We start from the raw sequence: 12,929 nt of genomic DNA on the forward strand, positions 1-12,929 counted from the left end.
ATTTTGTTTCACTAAGATTCAGGAGAAGTTGCAATGCTTCCTCAGGAGGGAAGTGAAATAATTAATTAATTCTCCCAATTAATAACCAGATGTTTGGGGGCTATATTTTTAGCAACCCCGGGGGGGGGGCTGCTTGCAGAAAAATTTCTACAAGTAGAAATCAGGAGCTGCATGCTTCACTTTCATAAAGTTACACTGCCTTATGCATCACAATCCAAGTCTGTACACTCATGTTATCTAAAAGTAATGTGAACAAGGCTACTTGTCAATCTCACCACTGCTGAGAATAAACGGGGTAACTTAGCCAAGACCCTGAGGAACTGCCAGTTACAGACATTCTCATACAGTGGTGCCCCGCAAGACGAATGCCTCGCAAAACGAAAAATGCGCAAGACGAAAGGGTTTTTCGGTTTTTGCGTCGCTTCGCAAGACGAATTTCCCTATGGGCTTGCTTCGCAAGACAAAAACGTCTTGCGAGTTTGTCCGCTTTTTTCCTAAAGCCGCTTGAAGAGGCGCAGTAGCGACGGACCGTGCTTCGCAAGACGAAAAACATCGCAAGACGAAAAGACTTGCGGAACGAATTAATTGTGCGAGGCACCACTGTAGACTGCTGAAAATACCTACAAGTCCAGCACACCATGGATGACTCCTACGTTGACCCTCTTGATGTTAACAGGAGTGTATTCTGCCTAGCTGCACACTTGGATCATATCTGGATCCGTTAGCTGGGGAAGACAAACCTCTCCCACATCCATGACATCAAAATGGTTAAGCCATACTGTCAGGGAACTGACATCGGAGCCAGAAGTGGAGGCAAGGCTCCCAAGCGATGCCGGAGAAGGGCCAAGCAGGGAGAGAGGGAACTCATCGGCTGGGGAAGGAAATCAGCGTAACACCAGGGATAAGGGGGGGCGGATGGGGGAATCGGCGAGGGGGCTCCAGGACTCTTCACCGGAGACCAGCGTGGAGAGCACAGGTCCTCCGCTACCCACACCCACCCTGCGCAGAAGACTTCCGCACAGGGAAAGTAGGCGTAGGCTTGGCGTCAAAGAACTTCTTTGCTGGAAGAAGTTCAAGAAACGCCCACTGACGGATTCTGCTAGCGACTGAACAGCCACGAAGTGAAGGGCTGTACAGCCAGGAAAGGTTTAACCAGGCTACCTAGCCAGGAGTGGCGGCAACTTACGCACGAGCAACCCCATATAACCATTACACATACAGATATCCTTTCTGTAAAAACTACCATGATACGGAGGTAGAAACTCTTTTGTTTTCAGCTCAGCCTCCACTGTCTGGCCTTTCACTGACCAGACACTTCAAAATATCCAAAGCACACAATGCAGGTGCCTTATGGAAGCTAAGCAAGTCCAGATCTGGTAGTGCCTGAGAGGAGGAGACCAGCTGGGAACCCATCACGGAAGAAAAGGCAAGATTATAAACACAAATGCAACAAAACAATCCTTCATGTCTTTTCTGGTTTCCTATCCCAGATTGTAAACTGCCCTGTGATCTTCAGGTGAAGGGTGGTATAGACATTTTACAATACTCTTGCTCTGCTCTACAGCCTATTTCTCTGCTCAAGGTCTTGCTCATGGCCGTTGTTGGCACCTTGAAATAAGTCACAAGTGAAACAGATCTCGGAGACCTGAGCCACTGCTGGATGCCCTCTTGCCTGCAGGACAACTCCAACTGGGGTAAGGCACAGTCCTGCTTTGCAGGAAAGAACCAACTGCAGGAGAAGGAAGGGGGACCCCTCTAATATACAAGAATAAGTTTTTACTGAGCTGAATGCATTTTTAACAAAGCTCTCCCTCAGGGGCACTCTTGAACAATAAAGAACTTTGTGTGTGTGTATGTGCACCTGGAGGTTTCCTCCCTCTGGATCCAACCAGCACAGCCGCTGTAACTTTTTGGATCTCCTTGGAAAGCTGTTTTGGCCAATATTCTAATGCAAGACTTAGTCATCTAGGACTAGGCAGAATACGGAGGTAAAAAGGTAAGAAGCAGCTAAGGGAGGACATGGTGAATGAGCAACTACTTGACCATCTCCAGGTAAGGCTAGGAAAGGACTTCTGTCCGAATCTCTGGAGAGCTGATGCCAGTTAGGGTAGCCCGTACTAAGATAAACTGACCAATGGTTTCTATAACACAGCTTTCTAGAAAGGGCAGCACACTCCTAGAAGGATTTGGTTCTTCCCCTACAGTGTTACCACTAAACCTCCTCATGTAGAGGCTGCTTTCTTCCTAAAGCGTGCTTAATTTGGGGTGGGTGGGGGTGGAGCAGGAGACACACACTTGGTTTCATGTCTTGTGGCAGAACAAACCATTTATAAAAACCTTCAAATCCAATGAAAGTCTGTGGAATGGGATCACTGCTCTCTATTGACAATCCATTCTGTTGACCAATTAGCTTTAGCCACAATCAATTAACCGTTATGTAAATAGCAGCCATGTTTCAAGCCAACAGCTTCACTAAGTTAGGCAGATTTGGGGACAAAATCAGCTACAGGCTTGATAAATAAGAGTCAAGGGCAGTGTGACAAATGGCTCCTGGCAGAGATGGGAAAGTAATGCAAATTTCTTAGGGGCCAGCACACATTTTTTAGGAGCCTGCAATATCTAGTTGTCAGGCACCAGGTCTGCACAGGGCAGGGAAAATCTGTTAAAATTCCTCTCTTTTTTTGGCAGCCCAGACACCCAGGTGCCTGGGATTTTTCCAGCCCTGGTTCCCAGCAGGTCACGCTCAGCTGACAGTAGGGCCTGTGTGCCCTGCTAGAGGATGAGAAGGGACGATTAAAGGCAACTTGAAAAACTGGATCCTCAGCCAACCATCCTCTACTCTGCCAGGAGCAGACATGATAGGATTGCTGATTTAGAGTTAACAAGGTTTTCAAGCAGAAAAATGGTATTGCTAGCATGGTAGTCTGCCCGAGCAGAGAAAATGCATTTTGGTTTAAAACCATAAAACACTTTTAAGCAAGAGAGGGTTGAGGGTGAGGAATGCAGGAAGGAGTAGGAGAAACAAAAGCAAAAATTAAAATAAGTAAAAGGTGATTATACCTGTGAGGTTATGCTAGCTAGCAAATAATTTGCAGCGGCAAGTGATGGAAGCATGACATAGATATATGCAGAGCACACTTGAAGCTGGACTGAGAGCATAAGCTGCTTCATGAGGCATAACGACCACAGAGTGCAAGCACTGTAATGCTGCTGCTGACAATTGACAAATGACATAACAGAGAGCTACCAAAATAATGAGGAGGAGGAGAGGCTAAGAGAGCAAAGTGCATTAAGTTGAGGGTGGGGCAGGAGGGGAGAAAAGAGAGAGGATAACATTTGTACCTCACTAATAGTCATTATCAGGGACGCGGGTGGCGCTGTGGGTTAAACCACAGAGCCTAGGACTTGCCAATGAGAAGGTCGGCGGTTCGAATCCCCGCGACGGGGTGAGCTCCCGTTGTTCGGTCCCAGCTCCTGCCAACCTAGCAGCTCGAAAGCACGTCAAAGTGCAAGTAGATAAATAGGTACCGCTCCGGTGGGAAGGTAAACGGCGTTTCCGTGCGCTGCTCTGGTTCACCAGAAGCGGCTTAGTCCTGCTGGCCACATGACCTGGAAGCTGTACGCCGGCTCCCTCGGCCAATAAAGCAAGATGATCGCCAAAACCCCAGAGTCGGTCACGACTGGACCTAATGGTCAGGGGTCCCTTTACCTTTACCTAATAGTCATTATTCCACTGTGGTGAGTATTTAGAGGTCAGGCATCAGATTTGCCGTGAATCCTTTATGAAAGGACTAATTAAGCAGACAACTATCATAAATTCTCTCTCTCACACACACACACACACAAAATTACCAACACTGCATAGTCTTCTGATGTGTGATGGGGCCTAGAATCCTGTGCATGTCTTGGTACAGATGATGTCCTCTCTGCCATTGCCTGCTTCACATTACAGTGGTACCTCTAGTTACAAACTTAATTTGTTCCGGAGGTCCGTTCTTAATATGAAACTGTTCTTGCTAATGGGGCCTCTTGCTGCCGCTGCGCCACCAGCACACGATTTCCGTTCCCATCCTGGGGCAAAGTTCTCAACTAGAGGTAACTCTTCCAGGTTAGTGGAGTTTGTAACCTGAAGCGTTTATAACCTGAGGTCTTTGTTACTCAAGGTACCACTGTACTTCCTAGGGAGGTTTCATCCAAGGTATCCAGAACTCTGGGAACTGCATCTCCCATGACCTCTACTGCATTGAGTGAACCATGTATGTGAAGCACTCTCCAAGCTCTTCCAGGCTTAAATGGAGAATCTCAGTAGAGATTAGGACACTTTCTAGATGTCCATAGGGATACCCTGTATGTCACAATCTATTGAAGAAATGTAAACCGATCCTAGTAATAACAGAACTGACTCCCATACTGGTTTTTGTTTTTTAAATAGCTTTAGAGGACATAAGACCTTTGGGCAGTTTTTTAGTAGAGGCAGTGAAATCCACTGCTGGAGCAACTGGAAGAAATAATGGGATGGGGAAAGGAGAAAGGCACAAAGGCACCCCAATCCTTCTTCTGCAATAGTAAGGGCTGGAAACTTGTTTCAAAAATGAACACTCAAACTGGGAGGGAAATGTTCTCAGGATATTAAACTCTATGACAGATAAGTCCGCTCTATGCTAACATAAAGTGTACAGAAGTGGAGAATATACACACAGCCCTGCCTGTATCAAGATCTCCGCACTAGGATTCTGAAACTGAATCCTGACTGGTATAATAAATTGAGTGTGGCAAATAAGCTTGACACTAGATAGCCATCTAAAACGCAAGAGCAAGCGAGCGCAGCTTAAGTCAGACATGTCAACATTAAATGACCTGACAGGGATATTTCAAAATTATGAAAGGATTTGAGGGAGTACGATAAAGAACTATATTTTTTACACTGGAATGGAGAGGGGGGAAACTAAAAACAACGGAAGCAGCATTCTATTGTCATAAATTAGGTGTTAGCCTGCAACCCACCCAGGTAAGGTTTGTTCTCTTCCAGAAAACAGAAAGGCACAAAAAATGCTATCTAATTCAGAAAAAAAGTTGAATTACGGAGCCATTTTATATAAAGGCCCATCATTGTAGATATTTTAAAGGCTGGCACAAAAGACTGCAAAACTTGTTGGGTGTTTTCTATGACACAAAAAAGCTACCGCAGTTGAAAGTCAGCAAGAAGTGGGAGGGAGAATTTTGAAGGCAGCATTCCAATGACTTCAAGTTGCAAGAAAGGAGATTCCAACTAAACATTTGGAAAAACTTTCTGACAGAAAGAGCTGTTTGACAGTGGAACAGACTCCCACGAGAGGTGGTGGTTTTTAAACAGAGGCTGGGTGGTCATCTGTCATGGATTCTTTAGCTGAGATTCCTGCATTGCAGGGGGTTGGACTAGATGACCCCTTGGGGTCCCCTTCAACTCTAAGATTCTACGATTCAAAAGAAAAGAAGCAAATAATATTGGGTACTCTTGCAGATATTGGGTTTGCTGAACAGGCGGGGGGAGGGGGTATGCCCTATCACTGTATCTATGGACAAAACTCTTCCCCACAAGAGAGGATCATGTTTAGTAAGGTCGTGTCACAATATTCCTCCTTTGGCCCAGTGGCACAGGAAGGGGGGTGCAATGGGTGCAGGCTGCCCCAGGTGTCATCACTGAGGGGGATGACAAAATGGCAACTTTTTTTTGAAAAAGTAACTTCCTCATCCACCGCACCCCCCTTCCTACGCCACTGGTAGCTAGCTGAGGCGGGGGGCACTGGGCGCCACACTGTGGGGCCTGCAGCATGCCTGAGCCACACGTCTCTCCTGAGGGGGGGAGGCAGCGGGTGGACTGCCTGCAAGCTCTGCGGTGCTTTTTCGAGCAGCGTGGGGCTTGTGTCTGCCCACTGCCTCAGCTGCCCTACAGCTGAGGGGGAGGCTGCGGAGAGGCTCCACGCAGAGTGCCCTGCCTTGGCTTGCCCCGCCCCTGGCTGCAGGACACACACGCCACACCGGGCACCCGAGCGGCTAGCTATGCCGCTGCTTGGGCCTGCCCTCCAAACTGGAAGCAATGTTATTTTTCTTCTCTGACAGTTCAGCAGTGACATCAGGACTCCTGTGGTCTCTCCAGAGCAACTTTGGACATTCTAAGCAAGCAGACAAGAAGTGGGCACAAAAGGACCCTCTTACTTGCGCAGCATCTTTGCTTTCAGGGCATTCTTCGTCTGATTCCAGGTTTCTAGTTCTGGGCTGGTTAGAGCTGTAGGTTTCATGTGATCCAAGACAGTGGTGTCTTTCCCTTGCTTCCATAAGTCGTATCGGTCAGGTTGGAGGACCCGTACAAAAACATCCATAGAGATTTTCACCATGTCTTTCCGGCATGTGCACTGAAAAACAAAGTCCAGACACCCATCAGTCTAGTGTTACAAGGAAGAGGTGTGGTGGTGATGTACCAACAGAATTGCATTACAGTCCACATACCCCAAACTGGCTGCCACCAGTGTTCAAAATTCCCATTGTTCTAGGTGCATTTCACGACGAGGAACTTCATTAGCGCAAGCAGTTTCTGAGCTCTGGGCCTAACATTTCAGATTAAAACTGCAGAGTGGAAGGAAAGGAGGGCCTTTTTCTGCCTCCCCACTTCCAGCTACTCTCTGAAGACTGGAGAAGAGACCCTCTTAAGAATATTAGAGGGGTGGGCTAGACCATGTGAAAATGAACATAATATTTTAGCCGCAGTTCATTCATTTTCAGCTTTGTCTTCTAGTTATAAAAAAGCACGCCTAGACATTCCGTTGTTGCACCCATGCTCCTAGCTTTCATATCTCAGTTTCTAACACTGGCTGCCACCCATCAACATCTCCAAGCCCCTCTTGTTCTGACTGAACTGCTGTGAGGACATGGAATATGCACAATCACTGCCTGCTAAGGTTGAAGACAATAGCCCCTAAGTAGAAAGTGAAAAACCTTGCCCACACTTAGGTCCAGGAGGAGGTGCGAATAGACTTGAATAATGGGAGATGGCGGCAGAGGCATGTAGGAAAGAAGGGTGGCAAAATGGAGGGCAAAGACAAGGGACTAAGATGCCCGTGTGTATGGGAAGCAAACTCACAGTCCCAAAGACAGGAGGGGATGAGAGCCATTGATGAGAAATGAATGCCCAGGCAAGACAGATTTAGAGGCAGTGGCTGTAGGCCAGAGAGGCCGAAGAGGCAATGGGGTGGGACACATATTTGCACATACAGATTTAAAGTTAACCAACCAATGTGGAGGTGGCTGTCTTGGCTCTTTTTTGAAAATATTTATGGCTCTGAAAGTGAAGCAGGCAGGAGAGGAGAAGGGGAAGGCTCTCCCTTGCCAGGCTCCCGCTCCTTTGCTGGAGGATTGTCCCCTCCTCCCATTTTCTCATTTCAGAGAGAGTGTTCAGGGCACCACCTTCTGCTCTGCAGTGAAAAACAAGCAATAATAACCCACCAGCACCAAACAGGGAGAGAATATTTATGGCCCGGCGATTTCCAGCAAACCCAATTCGCTTAATGAAAAATAGCAGAGGACAGAAAGAAAGATCCCAGAATGTAATTTGGCTACGGAGCTGCAGACTACAGATGGTGCCCGTGTTTCAGGTTCCTGGCTGGGCTGGAGCTCTCCCCAGAGCCTCCATCAACAGTAGCTTAAGGGATTTGTATTGAACAGCTTTCCAATAGTTCCCCCCCCCCCCCAAAGTAATTAAAAAAGGCACCTGAGTGTGTTCCCAGGGAAGGAAGGGAGGCAAGGCACTCACTTGGAGAAGCAGGGTGCTAGTCTACTGTGGTCTAAGCTGCAATAAAGCTGCATCAACAAACCCACTATTGCCCTGCCTGACTCATATGGATCAAAGTGGGAACTATCTGCAAAGAGATAGCACAGGCCAAAGTTGGCCCCTGCAATGCATAGAGAGGAGAGGTACAACTAGGGTGTGCAGAGAGGGAAAAGAACTCTTCTATCAAAGTTTCCCTATCGGTCTCTTGGAGAAGATTCTTAATCGCCATGGGTTGTTCTGTCACTACAAAAAATTAACATTTCCTTTTCCCCGACTACAAAAATAGAGGTCATTTCCAAGCATCAATGAAAGAAGTGGTTAAGAACCCTTTGCCTGTGGTTTGATTAATACAGGAGTAAGCCAGCCAACGGAGCCAAAGTTGCCATTGATCCATTCAAAAAGCTGGTTGGCAAATAATATTGAACAGGCACCATATTTTGAACTGAGCAAGGCCTGAAGGGCATTCATCAAAGCACAGGCAAGGGGACATTGAACAGTTTCCTCCCCAGTTTTTAGTAAAGGATTTTCATAGTTAACAAGGGTACATACAATGACTCTGTTTTCAGTTCATAGAGTTCTTTCTATAGGTCAGCTATGTTCAGTGTGAGACACTGCTGTCACAGACGTTGCAAGGTTGGAACAACAGAGGCTCAGGCAGAACACTGTCCCTTATTGTGCCTCTTAAGGCATGGGCAAAGAGCTCCTTTTCTTGGAGAAAGAGGTCATAGCTCAGTGGTAGAGCCCCAGGTCAGTGAAAACAATGGACATGTAGTCTGGTTTTCTACAGGGCAGCTCTCCATCATGCAAACAGCAATTCTGTCCTGCCCTTTATTTCCTTCTTCGCCTCGTATCTTCAGTCCTCAACAGGCAAATTCTGACACCCATCTGAACATGAGTGGACCTTGCATGCAGCCAGACTGGAAAACAAGCTTCAAGTTGCTATTCCAAAGGGGTAGCTTTGTCAACAGCAGACTCTGGTGGCATTTTAAAGACATTTGCTACAAAAGCTTAACATAGTTAAATTGTAAGCAAATCTTGGTGGCATCTAAAATTTGCCTAGAAACAGTAAGACAACACACCCCTGAGAAACTGAAGATACGCTCTCATGGTTTGACGAACATGATTCTGCTTGAGAGAAGGAAGGGGGGGGGAGTGTACCTCCTGGATACAAAATGTTTCTGTCACTCCCAAAGGGAAGGATCCCTCTGGGACTACTTAATCCCAACGTAGATTCTCTTGCTGCAACTGGTGTTATTAATGCAGGCACACCCCATGAAGGCTCCAGAAGAAAAGGGGGAACAGGGAGTCCTCAGAGAGCAACACCCAGAGTTGCTTTACTGTCACTTGGCCGCAACGTCTCTCTCTGGTTCTCCCTCCCCCAGTCTCTCTGCAATGCCTCAGCTCAACAGCAGGCACATTTCCTTCTCCCTCGCCCGCCTCTTTACATGCACAAATCTACCATGATGTATGTTTATATTTCAATTTTAATATTATTTTATTGCTTTCACACTGGTGCACATGAATAATTTACACCCGGGCTGGGTCCTCAGGGGCCTCTTTCTGCCCAGGCGGCGATATTTTCTCAGCCACTGTGCCGCATTGCTCCCACAAAAGCCTCTTGCCAAAAAGACGCGTGCACCCCCGCCCTGCATTCCAGCTCCAGCACAGCTGTGTAATCCTTTCTGGAGCAGTGAGCAGCCTGGTGCAGCAGCAAATCAGAGCGCTGCTGACAGATATAAAGGGACTGGGGGACTATTTTCTTTTTCCTTCACTGCACCAGGACCCTAAGCCAAGCTTACGTCTCCGCTTTTTGCTTTGGCACTGTTAACACCTTCACTTGAAGTTCATTAACAAAACTGACACCTGACCTGATGATCTGAATAAGGAATATGGGTTGTTCTCTCACAACAAAAAAGGAACATTTCCCTTTCCCTGACTACAAAAATAAACACTGAAGCAGTTGCGTTTGTATCCCTGCTGTGACACTTTAGCAAAGGCAGGTTGCCTGGTGGGAAAATGCTGTGATTACTAAGAACCAAACTGTACATTAAAAGGGGGGAAAAGTATTAAGAGCTCCCATCACAGAATGTGTGTGGCGAGGGGGGAACCCCATGATTTAATGCTTCCTCATGTTAAAAACAAATAAACAAGACTATACCTGGCAGAAGAGGCTGAAATCATCAGCTTCTGATATGCTTTCTACTGAAAGGGTGGGGCGTTTCCATATCAGGGCTCCCAACCTCCACTGCTAAATTTCGGAAGGACTATATACCATGGGCTGCTTCTTAACAAGTGGATTGCACTGGCTTCATCTCTGAAATGAACCTCAACACTCACATTTGTGTTTTCCAAAATTCATGAAGCTCAAAGTTCAGAATAAAGAGTGATGGATTGCTAAAACATATAAACCGGAGTTGTGCTACGAAACATTGTTTACTGGGATGAAGCAGAACATAAATCAGTTTCCAGTTATGATGACACTTGCTCTGTCTGGTTATGAAAACAACATTGGAAATTTCAATAGTATTATATAAGAACAAAATCCAAATTTATTGCCATTATAGGGATGTTTATTTCCTGAGCCTTTTCTCTAAAAGTATGAATTTATTTAGGGTTTTTTTTTCCTGACTGATACATATGTTTCTAAAGTCTTACTGTTACTTACTGCAATATTGATGGTTTCTGTTTTCAACTTTTTGTTTATTCTCCCCTAACTGGCAAAAAGATACACTTAGGCACCTTAGGCTGTGGCCACACCTCTAATTACAAATATGTATGTGTTAGTACAACAGAAACAGTCATACTTTTACAATTTTATAAACATACAAGAAAGCACAACCCTGCCCCTTGCAAATTTTCTTGCTCCTCCTACCCCCAAAACCCAATTTTCCCTCCGAGTTTCAAGGTTTCAGGGTAGAAATTCAATACCTGTGGAATTGGGAGTGTCATCTAGAAAATAAACTATTGTGATGGAGAAAGGTAAAAGACAAGTTAATCCATAAATAATGCTTGATGAGTGGTATTTGGAGTGTTACAGATACACCTCTGGGATCTGCACCTGTACAAGATTCAGATTCAGAATCCTCTAGGTCAGGGATCAGAAACCAGTGGCCCTCCAGATGTTGCTGGACTACAATTTCTATCATCCTGCCTGGGGCTGAGTTCCTGGAATGTCGTTTGAAAACTGCTGGTTTTAACATGTTTGACTGGCCTTTTCACCGCAACAGCCTAACGCCACCCCTCTTCTGGAATTTCCTCAGTTTCTGGCACACAATGGCCAGGCCAGTCATACTGCAGCCTCTTGCCAATCAATTTTCAATGTATTTCCTCCCCATGACCTCTAATTGTAGCAATCAACGTGCTGGCGTTTCAAGCCCAGTGATCCAACACATATGCTCCCCATTACCCTTTCTCTGGAAAGAAAGGTGCTTGTTCTCAAAAAGGTTTTTTTAACAATGCCATTCCTTTTTAAGAGAGAAAATTAAAACAAACTGGGGCACAAAGAATGCTTGAACGGTTCTCTCAAATACCGGCAGAACCCTAGATCCCTCCCAAGAATCCCAAGCTATTGCTTAAAATATTAAGTGGCCAATAGAAAGATAAAAATAAAAAATGATTGGAAACTCCACTCCCCAGAGGTCTGTGTAGCACAGTTGATGGACTCTGAAGCTCTTTTCCACTATAATCCACCTGAGGATAATGCAGGACTTCCAAATAGCTGAATTAGCGAGCAAGGTGCTTTCTACTTTTAAATCAGGAACCAATAAAAGAAAATGAGGCTTCTGAAGATAGACCTGTTTGGTTCTGGAGAGCTTTCTGTAACAAAGGGCTAAGCCCCTTTCACCCCTTGCAGTTGGGAAGCAGTACAGATGTGGACGAAGGGGTGCAATATTAGCCAGGTGATGTGCCAAGAGAGCACAGAGAGGGGCAATGGTTGAGGTTAGGTAGGAAAAGACACTGGAAGCTTAGGAAGGAGGCAACAGGAAGGTTCAAAGCTGGATAGGCAATCAGATGGTGAATGCAGTCAACCACCCACTCCCAGTAACTCTCTGCACCAGTCACTTGTTGCAGTGCTCCAACTGTAAGATGCCTGTTTAAATTATGTCTTGTCGCCCACCTGAGCGGCCCAACACTACCTCTGATCTTGTGGTTCTAACCATGCTGCCTTCCTATGCCTAGAGCAACCACTCCTCTTCATCAATCAAGCCACTATGCAATGTAGGAAGCAGAGCCTCTTGACTTCCACTCCAGAGCTAAAAGTAGGAGCTGCCAAGCTGCTTTTCTGGTTCTGCACCTACCGTATTTTTCGTCCCATAGGACACTCCGTCCCATAGGACGCACCTAGTTTTTTGGGGGGGAAATAAAGGAAAAAATTTTTTCCTTTATTTCCCCCCAAAACCAGGTCGGGGAACAGCGGTGTGGCGGCGCTCCGCCTCCCCGCTGTCCCCCAAGCTTGTGGGGCTGGCCGATGTCTGCCCGGCGCGAGGGGCGCTCTGCTTCAGGGCACCCCGTGCGCCGGGCGGCAGGCTGCTATCCGCAGCGTGAGGAGCCCTGCGGGACCTCCCTGAAGCCCTGCGGGCTCCCCACGCTGCAAATGTCTGCCTGGCGCGAGGGGCGCTCTGCTTCAGGGCGCTCGCGCGCCGGGCGGCAGGCTGCTATCCGCAGCGTAGGGAGCCCTGCGGGCACACCAACCCCTCTTGCTCTCCAAGCTTCAGCGAAAGCCTGTATTCGCCCCATAGATTTCCCCTTCATTTTTGGAGGGGAAAAAGTGCGTCCTATAGGGCGAAAAATACGGTAGGTTAAGCCCACTGCCACATGAATCCCATCTAGAACACCCCTTCTGTAAGCAACTCCTTCTCCAACTATGACACTCCAACAGGCCTGGGTCCAGAGCAGGATCTAATATTCTGCAAGCAGCAAGCAACTGCCTCTGACTCCTGTCTGTCCAGAGGTCTATGTGGCCTGCGTGGTAGATCTCCCATTCTGAGCATGGCAAGTGTGAAGAAGGGCCCTGATCTGCCCACCATTTCTCTAAGTGAGGCTATCAGTCAAAACAAAAAAAATTCCTTCCAGTAGCACCTTAAAGACCAACTAAGTCAGTTCTTGGTATGAGCTTTCGTGTGCA

The 12,929-nt window shown here is 46.8% G+C and overlaps 1 protein-coding gene across 4 annotated transcripts in view; it reads right to left on the reverse strand.

Annotated features, from left to right (window-relative positions):
- KDM4B (lysine demethylase 4B) overlaps window positions 1–12,929 on the reverse strand; it is a 183,642-nt gene that overhangs the window by 59,333 nt on the left and 111,380 nt on the right. For all 4 annotated transcript variants that reach the window (XR_014559696.1, XM_083720236.1, XM_083720237.1 and 1 more), the window contains one exon: window positions 6,196–6,392. Coding sequence is in view for 3 of the 4 variants with exons in the window: in XM_083720236.1 (XP_083576362.1) it covers window positions 6,196–6,392 (197 nt within the window). In the remaining variant the exon portion in view is untranslated. The remainder of the gene's footprint in view (window positions 1–6,195; window positions 6,393–12,929) is intronic.

The sequence above is a fragment of the Podarcis gaigeae genome, assembly GCF_964106915.1.
Source record: "Podarcis gaigeae genome assembly, chromosome: 18".
Classification (NCBI taxonomy): Eukaryota; Metazoa; Chordata; class Lepidosauria; order Squamata; family Lacertidae; genus Podarcis; species Podarcis gaigeae.